General features: G+C 47.7%; 5 protein-coding genes across 10 annotated transcripts in view; 3 read left to right on the plus strand and 2 right to left on the minus strand.

Annotated features, from left to right (window-relative positions):
- The window catches only part of atp5mf (ATP synthase membrane subunit f), a 1,467-nt gene extending 435 nt beyond the window's left edge, over positions 1-1,032 (plus strand). For both annotated transcript variants that reach the window (XM_084677944.1, XM_084677943.1), the window contains exons 2-4: positions 336-443; positions 598-714; positions 863-1,032. In XM_084677944.1, the coding sequence (XP_084534070.1) occupies positions 336-443; positions 598-714; positions 863-891 (254 nt within the window). In that variant the 3' untranslated portion in view covers positions 892-1,032. The remainder of the gene's footprint in view (positions 1-335; positions 444-597; positions 715-862) is intronic.
- Positions 1,033-1,246: 214 nt separating this feature from the next.
- Positions 1,247-5,183, minus strand: cpsf4 (cleavage and polyadenylation specific factor 4). Its single transcript, XM_084677937.1, has 8 exons — positions 4,780-5,183; positions 4,500-4,550; positions 4,213-4,365; positions 3,770-3,865; positions 3,325-3,418; positions 3,021-3,093; positions 2,733-2,900; positions 1,247-2,481 (listed from the first exon to the last, which is right to left on the minus strand). Exons 1-8 carry the CDS (start codon positions 4,880-4,882, stop codon positions 2,413-2,415), a joined length of 807 nt encoding a protein of 268 aa, XP_084534063.1. The 5' UTR covers positions 4,883-5,183; the 3' UTR covers positions 1,247-2,412.
- Positions 5,184-5,584: 401 nt separating this feature from the next.
- bud31 (BUD31 spliceosome associated protein) lies at positions 5,585-7,717 on the minus strand. Its single transcript, XM_084678579.1, has 4 exons — positions 7,513-7,717; positions 7,199-7,321; positions 6,887-7,053; positions 5,585-6,283 (listed from the first exon to the last, which is right to left on the minus strand). The coding sequence occupies exons 1-4, from the start codon at positions 7,604-7,606 to the stop codon at positions 6,233-6,235; spliced, it is 435 nt and encodes a 144-aa protein (XP_084534705.1). The 5' UTR covers positions 7,607-7,717; the 3' UTR covers positions 5,585-6,232.
- Positions 7,718-8,115: 398 nt separating this feature from the next.
- On the plus strand, positions 8,116-10,186 carry pdap1b (pdgfa associated protein 1b). 2 transcript variants are annotated; one of them, XM_084678577.1, is made up of 6 exons: positions 8,116-8,246; positions 8,521-8,612; positions 8,748-8,828; positions 8,998-9,116; positions 9,208-9,359; positions 9,731-10,186. In XM_084678577.1, the coding sequence occupies exons 1-6, from the start codon at positions 8,234-8,236 to the stop codon at positions 9,784-9,786; spliced, it is 513 nt and encodes a 170-aa protein (XP_084534703.1). In that variant the 5' UTR covers positions 8,116-8,233; the 3' UTR covers positions 9,787-10,186. The 2 variants fall into 2 exon arrangements, with proteins under 2 accessions (XP_084534703.1, XP_084534704.1); XM_084678578.1 differs by having other exon boundaries at positions 8,751-8,828.
- On the plus strand, positions 10,169-18,598 carry shmt1 (serine hydroxymethyltransferase 1 (soluble)). Of its 4 annotated transcripts, none has more exons than XM_084678572.1 (12): positions 10,169-10,309; positions 12,083-12,205; positions 12,345-12,490; positions 12,654-12,769; positions 12,964-13,124; positions 13,524-13,605; positions 14,077-14,289; positions 15,302-15,415; positions 16,984-17,106; positions 17,670-17,786; positions 17,871-17,981; positions 18,068-18,598. In XM_084678572.1, exons 2-12 carry the CDS (start codon positions 12,113-12,115, stop codon positions 18,238-18,240), a joined length of 1,449 nt encoding a protein of 482 aa, XP_084534698.1. In that variant the 5' UTR covers positions 10,169-10,309; positions 12,083-12,112; the 3' UTR covers positions 18,241-18,598. The 4 variants fall into 4 exon arrangements, with proteins under 4 accessions (XP_084534698.1, XP_084534701.1, XP_084534699.1 ...); XM_084678575.1 differs by having other exon boundaries at positions 10,176-10,309; positions 12,086-12,205; XM_084678573.1 differs by lacking the exon at positions 10,169-10,309 and adding an exon at positions 10,827-10,973.
- The last annotated feature ends 75 nt before the right edge of the window (positions 18,599-18,673 follow it).

Raw genomic sequence — 18,673 nt, forward strand, 5'->3', positions numbered from 1 at the left:
ATACAAATTAATGTTCGTTTGTGTGTGGGTTTTTATTTATGAACGTATATTTTACTCCTAACGAGCTAACTTTTCAAGTCAGCTGAACAGTAGGCTACCAATTCCGTTTGCTACAAATCCGAACCACGTCGTTTGCTGGTCTGATTTAGCGTTAAGTCGCTTGTTTGTACATGCGGACATCTAAGTTGCAAACACATTCAGCGTTGGTGTATGCAGACGTGTTCGACGTGTAACGATCTATTGCACACTCAACTGAGACCGTTACGTACCATTTCATGGAAGCACGACTGGGTCAGCCTTCATTTAATAATAGTGATTTGTTGCTGGGCTCCTAGTTCCCGTGGCCGAGAAGCGGCTGATGGAGGTGAAGATAAACGAGCTGGGATCCTGGTTGGGCACAAGGGACTTCACCCCCAACGGTCTCCTCGCATCCGTCCGCAGGGGTGAGAACCTACCTCCGTATTAGTAAGACACACTAGGCCATTTAAACAACCGCAAAAATACATTGCTGAACCTACGATGATCTGCACGTATTCAACCTATGCAAAAACGTTCCAACGGTTTAGAAAAGTCGTTGAACGTGTTTTCCTCTCCCAGGCCATGACAGATACTACAACAAGTACATCAATGTGAAGAAAGGAGGTGTTGGTGGTGTGGCCATGCTGCTGGTTGGCTATGTGGCCCTCAGTTACCTCTGGGAGTATGACCACATCAGTAAGTGTGGTTCAACTGGAACAGTTTGTAACTAAGGGTGGTAGTGCTTCCTGCAGTTCTCCAGGGTGAACCTTTTTAATCACTGCTTTTCTCTTGAATCACGCAGAGAATCTCTAATTTTACAGTTTCTTGTCTCCACCTCCCTCAGAGCACGACCGGTGGAGGAAGTACCACTAGACCTTGATGTGACCTTTAACCTCAAGGGTCCCCTGCCCCCCCTCCCTCTGCCCCCTGGCCACCCAGCAGCACTGGGGGACCTGTCTCCTGCTCTGCTCTGTACAATACGACCATTGTGACAAATAAAAACACTTCTAAGAATTTATGCTTCAGCGTTGTGGTTGGTTGAATGTTGACACTGATCAGTCGTGTGTGTGGTTTGAGATATTGGTATATGAAGATGTCTTTAAACTTGAGTTCAGGATGAGTTTTATGGTACACGCAGTCTTTAACACTGAGACCAGGTCTCTGGTGTGTGGGCACATTGCTTGAGGACTGACAGTCCAGTGGAAATGAGAAAGCTTTGAAGACAAAGTACATCCAAGAAAAATTAGAAGGCATTTAATGTACAAAGGCAACACCTCACACTTGGAAGAGCTTGCTGTTTCTACATTCTTATAGACGTTTCTGTCCATCCGGCCACTACCGCCAACAGCACCACGCTTCCATCATGTTCAGGATGTCGCACAGCGCTTAGGTTTAACAATCGTTTCACAAGATGTTAAAACACTTCAGGCAGGGTTGTATAAAATTCATAAAGGTTGCAGAACAGACACAGGCGCAAACACTATGTACAGACTGAGCTTACAGAAGTGAGAAGTACAGATGTCAAAGCTTACAAAAATCACCTATTTACATAAATATTAAGTGTCCGGTATTTTGGGATTCGGTAGTGAGATATGAACACCTTGGTGTACAGTTAGGGGTGACACCAGTTAACCATGTCAGACAGCTCTTTAGATTAACAATGTAGTGCCCCCAAACGACAGTTTGCGTTAAACCAAGAACATGCTCTCGCTTTTGACCAAAATAAGTAGAAAACATTACCTGATGTTACCATTTAATCACTGTTACCAAAAAAACTAAGGTGCTGAAAGTTCCCATGGAAACAAGCACAATGGACTTGCTTCTGCTCTTGAAGGTGTAACAGTGTATATTTAAGTCTACTGGAAAGTGAACTATCAAAATGAAAATTGAAGGATGTTGAGTTTCAGTAGGATCAGTACATTGAAGTTATTTAATTAATTTACATTGTGGGAGGGAAGAGGTTTAAGCGTCAATGCAGAATCTATATCAAAAGATCTTCAGGGGCAGTAATGTTGACTTAAGATGTATCAGATGTATGATGGTAAAATACAGCATTGGGGTGAATTACATCTCATTTCAGTCCTATTGACAGGAGACATTCAAACATCACAACTGTAACCTTTCAACTGAAATATCACTTTACGCTGGAACTGGCATTTGGTTCATGTTTATATTCCCAAAAGCCTGCTGGCTCCGTGCGTCCCTCCCATCTGATACTCTCTCTGGAGTCAGGTCCCTCCTGCAGACTGAGCACTGCAGGCTGCACGAGAATCTGCCTCCATGGAAGTGTTTGTGTCTGTGTGTGTGTGTGTGTGGGGGGAGGGTTACCCTGCAGAGGAACACCAGCAGCCCCCTCTCCCCTCCTGCAGTGGGGCAGTCACACTGCTTCTGGAGTTACTGACCACTCAGGAAGGCCAGGTGGCCCTTGGTGCATTTGTTGGCGTAGTGACCTTTCTCTCCACACTGCAGACAGAGAGGGAGGGAGACAGAAGAGTGGTGGGCTCAATGATGCAACGTGACTAAATGTAAGAATCTGAATAAGCTCTGTGAGAGAGAGAGAGAGACAGAGAGGGTGAGAGACAGAGAGAGGGGGAGAGAGAGGGAGAGAGAGAGAGGGGGAGAGACAGAGGGGGAGAGAGAGAGAGGGGGAGAGACAGAGGGGGAGAGAGAGAGAGAGAGAGGGGGACAGAATGGTGGAGAGAGCTCATACTGACCTTGTAGCAGGTGACCTGGTCAAGGGGGCGTGGCCCCCTATTCCCCCCCATGTTGTTGTGATGCATGTTGCCCCCCATGCTGTAAGGCCGCGGCTGGTAGCCCCCCCCCGTGCCAGGATTGGTCAGCTGGATCAGAGAGAGGGATGAGCGGCCGAGCGACGGCACAGGCTGGGGAAGGATCACACAATGTTGTCATGGAGACGGCTCAGTGACGCTAGTGCTTGAGAATGGAAGCGTGCAAACAGAGAACTGAGAAAGAGAGTGTGTGTTACTGGAGTAGCTGTTTACCTTCTGCTGGTTCTGGTTCTGCAGGGGGAGAGGAGGCTGCTCAGACGCTCCCACTGGGAGCTCAAAGCGAGGGCTGGACACACACACACAGAGAGAGAGAGAGAGAGGCCCTGTTCAGAACACCAACATTCAACATAACGTTCATTTCGCAGATGCAAATAAAGGTTTGTCAATGATAAGTCCCTTGTGTTGTTTTTCACTGCTGTTGCTATAAGGGTGCCATTTTCACTCTGGGATCCATTCAGTTCTCATCTGTCTGAGAGCAGCTGCCCAGTGGAGGTGGGTTAGAGGAGGTGGAACTCACTGCATGAATTTACAGGACTTGCCCTCAGGACAGAAGCCCACCAGGTAGTTGCCACAGATGACCCTCCTGGTGTGTCTGTGCCTGCAGTCAGGACCTGCAGGGCCCAGCAAGGTCCAGAGGGGGAGAGAGCACACCAAGCAATGAGGAGGAGACGAGCTGAAATCAACCGATAAACATGAAACGAAGTGTGTGCGTGTGTAGGTCAGTGTGTGTAGGTCAGTGTGTGTGTGTGTAGATCAGTGTGTGCGTGTGTAGGTCAGTGTGTGCGTGTGTAGGTCAGTGTGTGTGTGTAGGTCAGTGTGTGTGTGTGTAGGTCAGTGTGTGTGTGTGTAGGTCAGTGTGTGTGTGTGTAGGTCAGTGTGTGTGTGTAGGTCAGTGTGTGTGTGTGTAGGTCAGTGTGTGTGTGTGACAGGTGTCATGGTGTCAGCTTGTTCATGGGACATACCGTGTTTGCAGAACCCTCGGTCGTACCAGGGGCAGTCCTTGATCTTGGACTCTGGATCAATGTGCAGGAACGGACACTCCTTGTTACTGCATTCACCTGGAGGACCCAGCCCCAGAGACAGACAGGAGATAAGGACGGGGAACTAGGAACCCCCATCTGGCTGATACTGAAGTGCTGTGTTGGTGTGCATTAGAAACAGGGTAATGCAATGTTGGAAACTTTCCAAGAGAATTGATGGGAATACATGGGGAATTTGCCAAACTGCAGGTTAGCCTATTACAGGGAACTTATATGCAGTTGAAACTCATCTTGCAGAATAATCTTGGTTAAAACAGCCAGATTTAATGCAAACTGTTGAATTTATACCCTATACATTTAGAAGGGGACTTTTTCTAGATGTTGTACAAAGGGGAGCCCCCAGATCTCTGCTGGAGGTGACTGACCGAACTTGGAGTAAAAGTAGCACTCGGGCATCTTGGTCATGTCGTACTCGTGCAGGAACTCGCACTGGTCTCCTTTCTTGCACAGGCCTCGGAGCCAGTGCTTACAAACCACCGTCTTCTCCCCGCTGATGTGACGAAAGGGGCACATCCCACCTGCGAACGGGACACATACACGAATCAGCTGGCTGGATCGTGGTACTGCGAGGCAGAGGAGTTCATCGGGGCTCCGGACAGAGGTTTAACAGAGGAAGCGGTCGTTTGTCTTGTAATTACTTCTGAAACTTTACCTTTCACGCAGGCTGCTCTCATGAAGAACTCACAGACAGCAGCTCCAGACTCTGGAAACGTACAGCACAATATTGGAACGCTTGGAAAGAATTAAAGAAAGGCAAGCCTAAAAAGAAAATATAAGCTAGGGAACTCGAATAGCTATAATTATATTAATTTTGTTAGCCGTGTTGAATTAGATTCACTGGCCTGTGATGTTTGATGCAGTAGATGCTCGGTTTGAAATGGCATGCTGTGCCAACATGCATGTGTTACTAAGTAACAAGACGAGAGACTTACTGTCCATTCCAGGGAACGGTAACGGCTGGGCACCAAGCTGTTGCTCCACAGCGATCTCTAGATCAAACTTAATATGATCTACAGTGGCTAGAAGGTCTTGCATGTTTACTATGTGGTTGGGGCTCAAAGTGATATAGAAAAATAAGCTAGCTAGCTAGCTAGGCTAACTATCTGAGCTACAACGATGCCTCGCTATCCGTAATTTCAGCCAGCGGCTTAGCCAAACATAGAAAATCAACTGAGCTACTGCTCATACGAGACGTTACAGTAATACACTTTGCAAGCTAACAAAACACAGGATTCATTGCCTGACTAAAACGTGTTTGTTCGGTAACTTGTAGCTACTAGTCTATTATGTTTCTTGAATTAGCAACCTCCAGAATGCGCGCAGGCGCGGTTGAACTTCAACCTTTGGGAAGGCAAATGCAATCAATCCCAATAGCACGATACAATCCTATTTATACTTTCCCCCTAATAAGTAATTGTATTCGGAAATATTCGTATTGAATGGTTACATTTTAATCCAATAACTATGGATTATGGTCACTTGACAATAACATTTTCTTGAGCTTTTGTCTTGGACGAGAATCCGCTCGAAATTCTCTGACCTCTACTAGCACGCCTTATCGTCCTCCAATCTCTTTGGAAGAAAATTACGATTTGACATTTAGTTCAGTACACCCGGGATGTAGATTTCCCAGCATCGCTATCTTACTTATGGCAGCGAACAAGCTCAGGAGTTCCACAGTAAATTTGTAAACATTACACCCCCCCCCAATAGACAATGAACCAGTGGCAGATACAATGAGAATTAAAAGAACTGGTAAACCAGAACCACTTTATTTAAAATGATCAAGTACAAGGAAAAACGTCATCAGGTTCAAAACAATGACATGAAAAAACACCCCCCCCTTCCCCTCAGTATATGAAATGAGATACAATAGCACTTCTGACCGTAATGAGCACAAAACAACTGGAATGGTACTCTGCAAACAGACAACCCCAACACTCTCTCAGGCGCACAACACCCCTGTTTTGCAGAAATTAAAGAATTAGGTGTAAGTGACACCCTGAGCAAATTTTAGATGCAAGGTGGTTCTCAATCATCCCAGTCCTTCAGCTTTGAGGACAATTCAGGGGTAAAACTAAGTGAAAAAGATCAAATCTAGTCCCAAATCAACCAAAAACCCAAGCCCTAATTCCTACACTTACAGAGATCTAAGATATCACAGGTTCAACCAACATGGCCACTTGGCCTTCAAATGGTTCCAGCAGCCATGTTGGTTGTCCCTGCCCTGCTCTCTCAGACCAGCAGAAGTGCACTGGAGGTTGAAGGTTGATTTGGGGACTGTGGCATGGATGTTTCTAGGCCAGGCCACTGGGGTTGTCAAGCACACAGGTTGAAGCTGGATGAGCCCTGATGTCCCTGTGGAAGGGCAGGCTGCACACGGATTCACCCAGAACACCCTCGACAGCCACAGTGGGTGCACTCAATGATTCTTCCCTGTAAGCAAGGGGAGAAAATACATTTAAAATCACATTTTGATGTGAAAATCTTGTGATTTTCACAAGGCATGAGGTTTGAACCTGATGACAAGATGTTTTAGTAAAGATGTCTCCTAATGGGGCCTAGTCCAGCCATCAGTGCTCTCAACTAACTTTTGTCCTCACTGTCCCAGTACCGTACCGAAGTGCAAAATGAACCGTCCCAAAATGTATATTGTGTTTTTGCATTTTGCCATTAACTAATCCATACAGTTGTGGGGTTCAATTCCATGTCAACATTTAATGTGAATACATACACAATAGAATACACCATTTTCTTGCTTGTTTCATGGTGGGGTTAACACTTCTTGGTGTGCTGTAGCAAAAAGGTTTCTAAAAGGTTTGAAAATAATTTTCTACAAAAAGTTTTGAAAGGTTGAAAATATGGTGTCCCGCAGCACCTTTCAGTTAAGGCAGCCGCCAAAGCAACACACGAGTGCCGCCTTCACTACGTCGTAAAAATAAATATATAGCAATATCCGCAGTTGTCGTGTTTTCTCCCTTCCATTCCAAACCGTGACCAACTCCAGTCTCCCTTCTCTGCAGAATGCCCCTAACTCACCACTTCCAGCTTGCTCTTGGGGACTCTGCAGATGCAGTTGGTTCCAAAGTTGGTGTCTCGTGTCTGAATGCAGCGAAGGCAGCAAAGATTCTCATAGCCCTGCTTCTTCCATTTGGCAATCAGGTTTTTGTCTGCATAGCCCTCCTTAATGCAGTAGTCATATAGCTCTGAAAGCACAAAAAGAGAAAGAGACAAGCGCTTTGGACATTGAAGTTGTCGATAGCAATTGTAAATACACACACATACACATATATATATGTATATATTTACACACCAGGTAGTACATGCAAGATTGTTTCCCATCATCAATACCTCTGCTGATGGCCTTTCTTTTGTAAAAGAGGTCGAAGATGTAGCGGCTTCGCTGGTGGTGCAGCCTGAAGATCGGCCATAGCGATTCCACTTTACGCTTGCCCTCGTGAGGTTCAGTTTCGGCTGGAGAAAATATTTAAATGTCAACTGTACATTTACACTCGAATAAATAACCGAGGTGCATGAATGCTACATTCCAAAGGGATGGAGAATTATAGTACGATGTGGTGTCGTGCTGTTTACGGCGAGAGCCTTTTTGTTATTGTGGAACAGAGGAACCGCTCTGCTATCTATAGCTAGCTAACTAGGCTAACCTTCTCTCATTTTCTGGTCCAGCTCGTCCAGAGTCGGCTCGATGAGCTCCCAACCATCCGGTGGCGGCTTTCTACTTCTCTTTACTTTCGGCATATTTCTTTAATATGGTAAAAAATTTGGTAAGAAAATATCACACTCTATACCAAGGAGGACCCGTCTATTCTAATCTGCGTCAAGTCGATGGGGTCCTTCTTGTATTCCTCAACGTCTCATGTGATATACGTCACCGTATTGGAGAAACGCATGTATCAATTTAACTTATTTTGAATATATTTGCCGATTTGAAAGGTCAGTGTTAGTGACGTCAGAATTACACCTTTCTAGAATATACTCTTATATCTGTATATTTAGTGCTGAAACCAAATTAGGTGTGTTGCTCCTGGTCCTGTCATGTTGCATCAGGTTGTCTACCTAGATACGCCTTTGACTTAATAACGTTATTCGACTTATTTTTGTTTGTAGATTATTTTTCAAATGGAATACATTATCATTTTGTATATGTTTTAGTTTCGACCCAGTATCTAGGTTTGCATTGAAAATATACGTATTCGTTTTCACAGTCGTGGTTGTTTACTGTAAGGCAATGTGTTGGACAACTGTAAGTGTTGTGATGTGAATAGGATCTGTTCAAGTTGTTTTTAGACAGCTGTCAGCGAGGCTGTCAGTCAGTTTACATAGTTTATATATATATTTTTTGTCATAAAGGTTTTGATTATCAAAATGCCCAAAGGAGGTAAGAATAATAAGGCATGCAACCTTTGTGTAATTAAAGTTAGCAGACCAGGCTACATCTGCTAGCCTGAGCTTATTTACTGCAGCTGTCATGGTAGTAAGATCTTCTTGCATTATGTTGTTGCTTGCTTGTCATTAAAACATTTCTAACTACATACACTTTATAGTACTCTAAATAACTCAATACAGTTCTACTAGCTTTATTTAACCAGTGTCTAGTAGTATTTAGTATGCCAGCCTGGTGTGTAATTTCTCCCTGTCCACTGTTGTTTTAGGTAAGAAGGGTGGTCATAAGGGCCGTATGCGGACCTACACCAGTCCTGAGGAGATTGACGCTCAGATGAAAGCTGAAAAGGAGAGGAAAAAGGTTTGTTATTCCTTGAAGCTTGTTCAGGTGAAACATCCTGTTTAAGTATCAGGCATCACAAAAAACACATAATTGAATCGGCCTGCTGGCAACCATATCAGGACCTATAGTGATGTGTGTTTGTGTGTGTGATAGCAGGAGGAAGAGACAGAAGGTGCAGCTCAGGAACCACTTCCAGGGTCCGGTTCTGAAGACAGCGATGATGACGGCTCATTGGTACATCTGTTGTTCTGTCTCTCCTTCTCCAGTCACTCTATATCTCTCAAGCATTTCCTAAACAAATACACATTTAAAATGTTCCGTCATATTCTCCATCCTGCACAAAGCAAAGAATGTACTGCTACCATGGTGTTTATGTGAGTGTGATGTGGGTGTGGTTCTGTAGAAGAAGAAAGGTGTGGAAGGCTTGATAGACATAGAGAACCCCAACAGAGTAGCGACAAAGTCAAAGAAGGTGACCCAGATCGAGCTGGACGAGCCCAAGCAGCTGTCGAGGAGAGAGAGGTGAGGGTGCCTGAGACTCACTCACACACCAGTCACACATACACACCTTCATGCACAGTACCGTTTATGTTTTGTATTTCTCTCCTGTCAGAGAGGAGATTGAGAAGCAGAAGGCCAAGGAACACTACATGAAGATGCACCTGGCGGGAAAGACTGACCAGGCCAAGGCAGACCTGGCTCGCCTGGCCATCGTGAGGAAACAGAGGGAGGAAGCTGCGCGGAGGAAGGAGGAGGAGAGGAGAGGTGGGCATAACTGGCCAGAGAGATTTTACATTCATTCATTTAACAGATGCTTCTACCCAAAATGGCGTTCAAAACTGTAGATTATCAAGGACCACTACACTCTTAGAAATAAAGGTGTTAGCTAGAACCATATAGCGTTGTTCGTCTCGTCCCATAGTGCCCAGTTTGACAGTATCAGTGCTAAGGAGCAGTCTGTTAAACAAGACAGTGCGACAGGAACATGATTTCAACAAATGTCCTGATCTTTACGTTTAACATTAGGGGATGTGTCATGAGGTGTTAACCATGCATGTTTCTTTATTTGACCAATGTGCTGTTCTAGTTTGTGAGGTTACTTGATATTGTAATCATGTTTGGTTTGTTTCTCACAGCAAAAGAAGGATCAGCTGCTGCAGTTAAAGGGGTATCCTCCCTCTCCCTGAAATGAGACACATTTACCCACAAGGCATTCATGGACTGATGCAATATTTGACTGATTTTTAAAGCTGTAAAGAATACTACTGTTTATTGTAACCATCGTAACCATAGGATGATAGGATCACTTGGATGGAGACTAACAAAGACTGACACGTGACACAGAGAGACGCAAGGGTTCTGGATATCTCACATGGAAATCTAGCTGTGTTAAATCCCTGGACAAACACACTTTCACTTACAAACACCCTTTCACCCTGGACATGATATTGTTACATGGTGCACCTGCTACTCAGCATTCCACAAGTATTAACATGCAGGCCTTCTTTACTAATGAGTGATATTTCTCATGGGTGTGGATTTGATGAGTCATTGTAAATAATAGCTCAATCATGAATATATTTGAGATCGAATATTATGACTTCATTGAGATGTTTGTTTTTGGACAAGAGCGGAATCCCGCGGATGGGAGATGGGATAGCCTGCCAGGACACGGCACGAGACAGAGGCCAGGCAACAGTCCCCTTTATCAAAAGGTAGCAGTCATTAAGGGAATCATCATGCATTTTATGAGGATCTGTGGCATCATACATGACCATTTAACGTTTTCATTCGGGAAAGAATGACCTGGACAGACTCTAAATAGGATTTAAACTAGAATTAGGGTTAAAATCCCAGATGTAGTAATATTGATATCATGCAAATGCAGTATACTGAATGTATCTACACAGTAGCCTTGTGTAAAATACTGCTGCTAGCAAGTATTCTTGCATGCGTATCCGGGACAGAAATATTGTTCTCAACCAGACTGAATTTAACTATAATCGAAGGAAATGAAAACTTCCAGTGGTATTTTTTGTTGTTGCTATGAGTGCTCCTGAATATTGCACTTAAGAGATGTTCTGAGATCTCTATAAATATGTGAAATTGTGAATTTGTGAAATTAACGTACGATGATGTATCCCACTACTCTTAGCTAAATGTTAATCCCCACTTACATTATATCAAGTTCACTGATCACAATTATATATTTGGGTCTGACTTCAAGCGCCATAAAATCACTTGGACTACGACGCTGACGCAAAACCACAGCTCGTGAATTGATTGGTGAAATGTTTTCGCGGACTTCGTCCCTCCTATCTCCATCTCCAACTTTGACTAACTCGAGTTCGTACAACGTCTGCAGCGGTACTCAGTCGGGTGGGTAGCCAACAAAACACACATTCTAATGCTGTTAGGGATCGGTAATCACTTGCTTCTCTGGATAAAACATTAGTACCAACATTTGGCAAACGATTTGTTTGTTTTTAGCGAGGGAGCATTATTTTGCCTGTGTGTGCCTGTTGACGTCTGTGTTCGCTTGCTAGCAAGTACAGAAGGATTCAAGCAGTCGCTGGTTTCCAAACTTAACACTGTATACTAGTTAGATTGTTAGCACTAAATATAAGGCAATTTTTCTTTGGTTTAATATTTTGTGAGCAAAAGATCAGGACTTTTTCTGTTATATTTGGAAACACTTGAGCTAATATGAACATGTGAGTCGCGGGAAAAAGTCATACCGATTGAGTGACAGCCTGCGCAACAACCACAGGAAACGCTTTTAATGTGAAGAAAGTTAAAGCAAATAACTGTACGTCGTTAATTATATATGGGCGGGGGCTGCTTGATGCTCAAACTGATATTGCTGGATTCCTGCACGAGCCAACAAGTAGCCTGAGTTAATAAGAAGCATGTGCTTCACGGTGTCCAGCTGTTGCAACATTGGGATTGTCAGTTAAGGACAGTGCCTAACCCAGTTATTTTCCTGACGTAGGCTACCTTGCTTCATAATTTGTAACAAAACGTCCATAAAACGAGAAAGTATTCCTAGTCTAACAATATATATAACTTGAAAATCTGTCACCAATGCTTGTAGATGATTCCCTAATTGTATTACTAAACAGGCGACTTCAAGTTACGAAACAAATTGACTTATGTTAGACAACCTAACTTGTAGGTAGTATCGTGTGTTTTGCTCAACATGTTTTGACAGTGTGCCTGCCGAAACAGTCTTATCAGACACATCTGACTGGTCAAAGTTTAACTGGGCATGTCGCAATGGTCAGAGCCTGTACAAGGCAACCACGTGCCCACTTGCCCTGTACAGGTTCTTACCGTTGCTGATCAGAGCACAGCCGGCTGACCACGCGCCCGATATTGTCCTGTATCTGCGTAGCGGAACAAAACAAAATACTTTTTTGGTTTACGTCATTAGTTATGGCGACTTGGATTCTGTCCTGGCTCACCCTGTACGTTTGTGTATGTTTTAGTAGATCTCCCCGTGAGAGAACAGCCCAGTTATGTCCCTGACAAACGGTGACCATGTGAGCCAAGGCACGTGGGAGTCCCACAACAACATGATGTTGGAGCCTCTCTCCACCAACGACTCAGAGGTGAGAGTTCACCTGGGAAGCTTGAACTTAAGTTTACATTGTAACAGGTACACTGGGATTGTCTCTTTTTCAGGTGTGTGTAGAAACGAAAGGCAGATAATGTGTGTGTAAAGACAGATCGTGTGTGTGTGTGTCCCAGGTGTTCGACATCATAAAGAGAGAAAAGCACAGGCAGACGTATGGTCTGGAGCTGATTGCTTCTGAGAACTTCACCAGCAGAGCTGTACTGGAGGCTCTGGGTTCCTGCATGAACAACAAGTACTCTGAGGGATACCCTGGACAGAGGTACACACACACACACACAGACGCACACAGACGCACACAGACACACACATACACACCAGTCTGAGGGACACCCTGGACAGAGGTACACACACACCACTCTGATACTAATATTGTTATTTATTTTAAACATTGCATTAATAGTGTTTGTTGTTCCCATGCGTAGGTACTATGGAGGCACGGAGCATGTGGATGAGCTGGAGAGGCTGTGTCAGAGCAGGGCTCTGCAGGCATACGGCCTCCACCCAGACAGGTGGGGGGTCAACGTGCAGCCCTACTCAGGTACGCACACACACACACAGTAGGAGACAGTCCCATTACTCAATTAAAGTACATTTGACTCAACAAGTGATGTTTGAAACTGCCTTGAAAGTATAATTTTAATTTCATTTTTTATGATGGAATTTCTTTATCGTCCAAATACGTGTTGTTACCTCACGTGCTGAGAGTGGAAGAACCATCTCCTCCTCCTCCAGGTTCTCCTGCTAACTTTGCTGTGTACACGGCCATCGTGGAACCCCATGGGAGGATCATGGGACTGGACCTTCCTGACGGAGGTCACCTCACCCACGGCTTCATGACCGACAAGAAGAAGATCTCGGCCACCTCCATTTTCTTTGAATCCATGCCCTACAAGGTACACACACACCACACACAGAGACACTGCTGAAACACAGCCCTCTGAAACACAGCCCTCTACAACAGATGTTTCCTTGCCCAGATGAAGAGTGGAAACCTTCAGCCTCATTTGAACCAGGAGGAAGTGACTCCATGCTTTATGTTGTCAGGAATCGTCATGTAAATGTGCAACTGTGTCCTTGACACTGCAGATGGAACATCCCTGTGTTGGAACATCCCTGTGTTGGAACATCCCTGTGATGGAACATCCCTGTGATGGAACATCCCTGTGATGGAACATCCCTGTGATGGAACATCCCTGTGATGGAACATCCCTGTGATGGAACATCCCTGTGTTATCTGATGTTGTGTAAACGGACTGTCCTGGGGTGGGCTTGATCTGGCTGTGTGTCTGTAGGTGAACCCAGACACCGGCTACATCGACTACGACCGTCTGGAGGAGAACGCCCGACTGTTCCACCCCCGTCTGATCATCGCAGGTCGGAAACACACTCACACACACACACTTATTAAAAAGTTTCGAAAAATAGGTTTTTAAAGGTAGAAAAAATGTTTTCCCCATAAAACATGTATTTTGTATGTATTTTTGAAGGCTTTTCCATACTTAACCAGAAGCGTACAGTGCATCCATAAAATCGAACTAAAGACATAAGTAGACAAAATGACAAAAAAAGGTATAAGGGCTTGCTAAAATACTGGGTAAGGCTGTTGTTTTCCCAACCATCAGTGGAAATGTGTGCCATCAGAAAGCCCCCCCAGGGCGGGGCGTGGACCAGAGGCCTCACATCTGTCAGTCTCTTGGGGCCTAGCCATCACTAACCTGACAGTTACATACACAAATGTCATGATGCCAAAGTGTCATGGCTACTTTCCCCACATTGTGGAAGTGGTTTATGTACAGGAAGTGAGGAGCCTTCCTCCTCACTTCCTGTTCCTGCTCCGCTCTCCAGGAACCAGCTGTTACTCACGTAACCTTGACTACGCTCGCTTGCGTGGGATAGCGGAGCAGAACGGGGCGTTCCTGCTGGCTGACATGGCTCACATCAGTGGACTGGTGGCGGCCGGCGTCGTCCCATCACCCTTCGAGTACTGCGACGTGGTTACCACGACGACGCACAAAACGCTCCGGGGCTGCCGCTCCGGGATCATCTTCTACCGGAAGGGTACAGAGTGTGTTCACCAAGAGAGAGTGTGTGTGTGTGGGTACAGAGTGTGTTCACCAAGAGAGAGTGTGTGTGTGTGGGTACAGAGTGTGTTCACCAAGAGAGAGTGTGTGTGTGTGGGTACAGAGTGTGTTCACCAAGAGAGAGTGTGTGTGGGGAGGGTGTTCACCAAGAGAGAGTGTGTGTGTGTGGGTACAGAGTGTGTTCACCAAGAGAGAGTGTGTGTGTGTGGGTACAGAGTGTGTTCACCAAGAGAGAGTGTGTGTGGGGAGGGTGTTCACCAAGAGAGAGTGTGTGTGTGTGGGTACAGAGTGTGTTCACCAAGAGAGAGAGTGTGTGTGTGGGTACAGAGTGTGTTCACCAAGAGAGAGAGTGTGTGTGTGGGTACAGAGTGTGTTCACCAAGAGAGAGTGTGTGTGTGTGGGTACAGAGTGTGTTCACCAAGAGAGAGTGTGTGTGTGTGGGTACAGAGTGTGTTCACCAAGAGAGAGTGTGTGTGGGGAGGGTGTTCACCAAGAGAGAGTGTGTGTGTGTGGGTACAGAGTGTGTTCACCAAGAGAGAGAGTGTGTGTGTGGGTACAGAGTGTGTTCACCAAGAGAGAGAGTGTGTGTGTGGAGTGTGTTCACCAAGAGAGAGAGTTTGTGTGTGGAGTGTGTTCACCAAGAGAGAGAGTGTGTGTGTGGAGTGTGTTCACCAAGAGAGAGTGTGTGTGTGTGGAGTGTGTTCACCAAGAGAGAGTGTGTGTGTGGAGTGTGTTCACCAAGAGTGTGTGTGGGGAGGGTGTTCACCAAGAGAGAGTGTGTGTGGGTACAGAGTGTGTTCACCAAGAGAGAGTGTGTGTGTGGGGAGTGTGTTCACCAAGAGAGAGTGTGTGTGTGTGGAGTGTGTTCACCAAGAGTGTGTGTGGGGAGGGTGTTCACCAAGAGAGAGTGTGTGTAGGGAGTGTGTTCATGTGAAGTGTGTGTTTTAAAGGACCTCCTGTGGCTCAGTATGTTCCTCCCCCCTCCCCAGGTGTGCGCAGCATTGACGCCAAGGGGAAGGAGACCCTGTACAGCCTGGAGCCTCTCATCAACCAGGCCGTGTTCCCTGGGCTGCAGGGCGGCCCTCACAACCACGCCATCGCTGGTGGGAGGAGCACCCTGTGCACCCCTCTACACACCCTGTGCACCCCTCTACACACCCTGTGCACCCCTCTACACACCCTGTGCACCCCTCTACACACCCTGTGCACCCCTCTACACACCCTCTACACACCCTGTGCACCCCTCTACACACCCTGTGCACCCCTCTACACACCCTCTACACACCCTGTGCACCCCTCTACACACCCTGTGCACCCCTCTACACACCCTGTGCACCCCTCTACACACCCTGTGCACCCCTCTACACACCCTCTACACACCCTGTGCACCCCTCTACACACCCTGTGCACCCCTCTACACACCCTGTGCACCCCTCTACACACCCTGTGCACCCCTCTACACACCCTGTGCACCCCTCTACACACCCTGTGCACCCCTCTACACACCCTGTGCACCCCTCTACACACCCTGTGCACCCCTCTACACACCCTGTGCACCCCTCTACACACCCTGTGCACCCCTCTACACACCCTGTGCACCCCTCTACACACCCTGTGCACCCCTCTACACACCCTCTACACACCCTGTGCACCCCTCTACACACCCTGTGCACCCCTCTACACACCCTGTGCACCCCTCTACACACCCTGTGCACCCCTCTACACACCCTGTGCACCCCTCTACACACCCTGTGCACCCCTCTACACACCCTGTGCACCCCTCTACACACCCTGTGCACCCCTCTACACACCCTGTGCACCCCTCTACACACCCTGTGCACCCCTCTACACACCCTGTGCACCCCTCTACACACCCTGTGCACCCCTCTACACACCCTGTGCACCCCTCTACACACCCTGTGCACCCCTCTACACACCCTCTACACACCCTGTGCACCCCTCTACACACCCTGTGCACCCCTCTACACACCCTGTGCACCCCTCTACACACCCTGTGCACCCCTCTACACACCCTGTGCACCCCTCTACACACCCTGTGCACCCCTCTACACACCCTGTGCACCCCTCTACACACCCTGTGCACACCCTGTGCACCCCTCTACACACCCTGTGCACCCCTCTACACACCCTGTGCACCCCTCTACACACCCTGTGCACCCCTCTACACACCCTGTGCACCCCTCTACACACCCTGTGCACCCCTCTACACACCCTCTACACACCCTGTGCACCCCTCTACACACCCTGTGCACCCCTCTACACACCCTGTGCACCCCTCTACACACCCTGTGCACCCCTCTACACACCCTCTACACACCCTGTGCACCCCTCTACACACCCTGTGCACCCCTCTACACACCCTGTGCACCCCTCTACACACCCTGTGCACCCCTCTACACACCCTGTGCACCCCTCTACACACCCTCTACACACCCTGTGCACCCCTCTACACACCCTGTGCACCCCTCTACACACCCTCTACACACCCTGTACACCCCTCTACACACCCTGCCTCTTGTATACAGCACAACCTGCTTCCTATATGTTACACACAGTACTGTGGTATAGAGGCTGTAAAGGTTACACTCACATCTGTGTATGTGTGTGTGTGTGTCCGTGTGTGTGTCCGTGTGTGTGTGTGTGTGTCCAGGGGTGGCAGTGGCCCTGAAGCAGGCCCTGACCCCTGAGTTCAAGTCCTACCAGCTGCAGGTTCTGGCCAACTGTAAAGCCATGAGCAACACACTCATCAAACACGGCTACAAGATCGTCACTGGTGAGTTTGACCTCTGACCTTACCCTCGACGTGGGGAGATGACCTCTGACCCCCTTGTCCAGATGGCTTGTAACCAGCCAACCAGATGAGGTGCAGCTGCCTCTGCTGAGGTGCAGCTGTCTCTGCTGAGGTGCAGCTGTCTCTGCTGAGGTGCAGCTGTCTCTGCTGAGGTGCAGCTGTCTCTGCTGAGGTGCAGCTGTCTCTGCTGAGGTGCAGCTGTCTCTGCTGAGGTGCAGCTGCCTCTGCTGAGGTGCAGCTGCCTCTGCTGAGGTGCAGCTGCCTCTGCTGAGGTGCAGCTGTCTCTGCTGAGGTGCAGCTGTGTCTGCTGAGGTGCAGCTGCCTCTGCTGAGGTGCAGCTGTCTCTGCTGAGGTGCAGCTGTCTCTGCTGAGGTGCAGCTGTCTCTGCTGAGGTGCAGCTGTCTCTGCTGAGGTGCAGCTGTCTCTGCTGAGGTGCAGCTGCCTCTGCTGAGGTGCAGCTGCCTCTGCTGAGGTGCAGCTGCCTCTGCATGGGCGCCGGGCGGCTGCGTGGCCGTGTCTCATGGGCTGTGCTTGCTGTCCTCCAGGAGGCTCTGATAACCACCTGGTCCTGCTGGACCTGAGACCCAATAACACAGACGGAGGACGGGCTGAGAAGGTTCTGGAAGCATGCGCCATTGCCTGCAACAAGAACACCTGCCCAGGTAACATAGTGCTGGTGTGTGTGCGCGTGTGCTACTGTGTGTGCGCGTGCATGTGTGTGTGTAACCTTGTGGTGGTGTCTGCAGGGGATAAGAGCGCTCTGCGTCCTAGTGGTCTGAGGCTGGGCTCCCCTGCTCTGACCTCCAGAGGCCTCCAGGAAGACGACTTCAGGAAGGTGGCCGACTTCATCCACAGAGGTGACCTTTGAGCCTGTGTGTGAGACGAACAAAGCCAGGGCGAGTTGTCCAGCTGTGTAACTCTCTGGGTGTGGTGTGCCCTGTAGGCATCCAGCTGACCCTGCAGATCCAGTCCAGCCTGGACCCCAAGGCCACCCTGAAGGACTTCAGAGAGGCCCTGGCCCACGGAGAGAAGCACCAGCAGCGGGTAGCTGAGCTCAGGGGGGAGGTGGAGGCCTTCGCTGGGCACTTCCCCATGCCTGGCCTCCCTGAACTCTAGAGAGACCCGGGAGGAAATCTGTTAAGCTGCCTTCAAATTCCTGCTGTGGCCTCTGCCGGTTTGTGCCTGTGTTAGTAGAAATGCCTAGTGACTTCTACACTTTGTTGCTGCCAGGGGCTGGTCCAACCAGGGGGCTGGTGTTCGGCTCTGAATGCTCCCTTCCTTGCCCCCATGGCTGGCAACCCCTTTGAAGTGCTTTAACTGACTGTTATGTTACACAACAGATGATGTTAGCTGTGTTAACTCCTTTCCTGTGCTGTCTACTGCCATTGAAATGGTGTGTGAAGCTACGCTGTCATTCTGAGAACAAATGCCACTAACTGTACAAGTAAACTGATCTGTTGGATAACATGCAAAACCTTTCTTTCAAAATAGTTATTCACACACACCCCAAACCAGGTATATGCATTAAAAACAAGATCTTCACATATAC

This window comes from Hypomesus nipponensis, chromosome 17 (assembly GCF_054491055.1).
Source record: "Hypomesus nipponensis isolate SF chromosome 17, ASM5449105v1, whole genome shotgun sequence".
Classification (NCBI taxonomy): domain Eukaryota; kingdom Metazoa; phylum Chordata; class Actinopteri; order Osmeriformes; family Osmeridae; genus Hypomesus; species Hypomesus nipponensis.

What these genes read in the sequence shown, in the direction of transcription:
- cpsf4 (XM_084677937.1), bottom strand. Translation starts at nt 4,882, where the DNA reads ATGCAAGACCTTCTAGCCACTGTAGATCATATTAAGTTTGATCTAGAG. An exon ending in AAGTCCTGTAAATTCATGCA is followed by an intron (nt 3,094 to 3,324) that starts GTGAGTTCCACC and finishes GTGTGTGTCCAG; the next exon opens with CCCTCGCTTTGAGCTCCCAG. An exon ending in AGAACCAGAACCAGCAGAAG is followed by an intron (nt 2,901 to 3,020) that starts GTAAACAGCTAC and finishes ATCCTTCCCCAG; the next exon opens with CCTGTGCCGTCGCTCGGCCG.
- bud31 (XM_084678579.1), bottom strand. Translation starts at nt 7,606, where the DNA reads ATGCCGAAAGTAAAGAGAAGTAGAAAGCCGCCACCGGATGGTTGGGAG. An exon ending in AAGAAAGGCCATCAGCAGAG is followed by an intron (nt 7,054 to 7,198) that starts GTATTGATGATG and finishes TTGTGCTTTCAG; the next exon opens with AGCTATATGACTACTGCATT. An exon ending in CCAAGAGCAAGCTGGAAGTG is followed by an intron (nt 6,284 to 6,886) that starts GTGAGTTAGGGG and finishes CCTTGCTTACAG; the next exon opens with GGAAGAATCATTGAGTGCAC.
- pdap1b (XM_084678577.1), top strand. An exon ending in GCGATGATGACGGCTCATTG is followed by an intron (nt 8,829 to 8,997) that starts GTACATCTGTTG and finishes GTGGTTCTGTAG; the next exon opens with AAGAAGAAAGGTGTGGAAGG. An exon ending in CAGCTGTCGAGGAGAGAGAG is followed by an intron (nt 9,117 to 9,207) that starts GTGAGGGTGCCT and finishes CTCTCCTGTCAG; the next exon opens with AGAGGAGATTGAGAAGCAGA.
- shmt1 (XM_084678572.1), top strand. Translation starts at nt 12,113, where the DNA reads ATGTCCCTGACAAACGGTGACCATGTGAGCCAAGGCACGTGGGAGTCC. An exon ending in GAGGGATACCCTGGACAGAG is followed by an intron (nt 12,491 to 12,653) that starts GTACACACACAC and finishes TCCCATGCGTAG; the next exon opens with GTACTATGGAGGCACGGAGC. An exon ending in TTGAATCCATGCCCTACAAG is followed by an intron (nt 13,125 to 13,523) that starts GTACACACACAC and finishes GTGTGTCTGTAG; the next exon opens with GTGAACCCAGACACCGGCTA.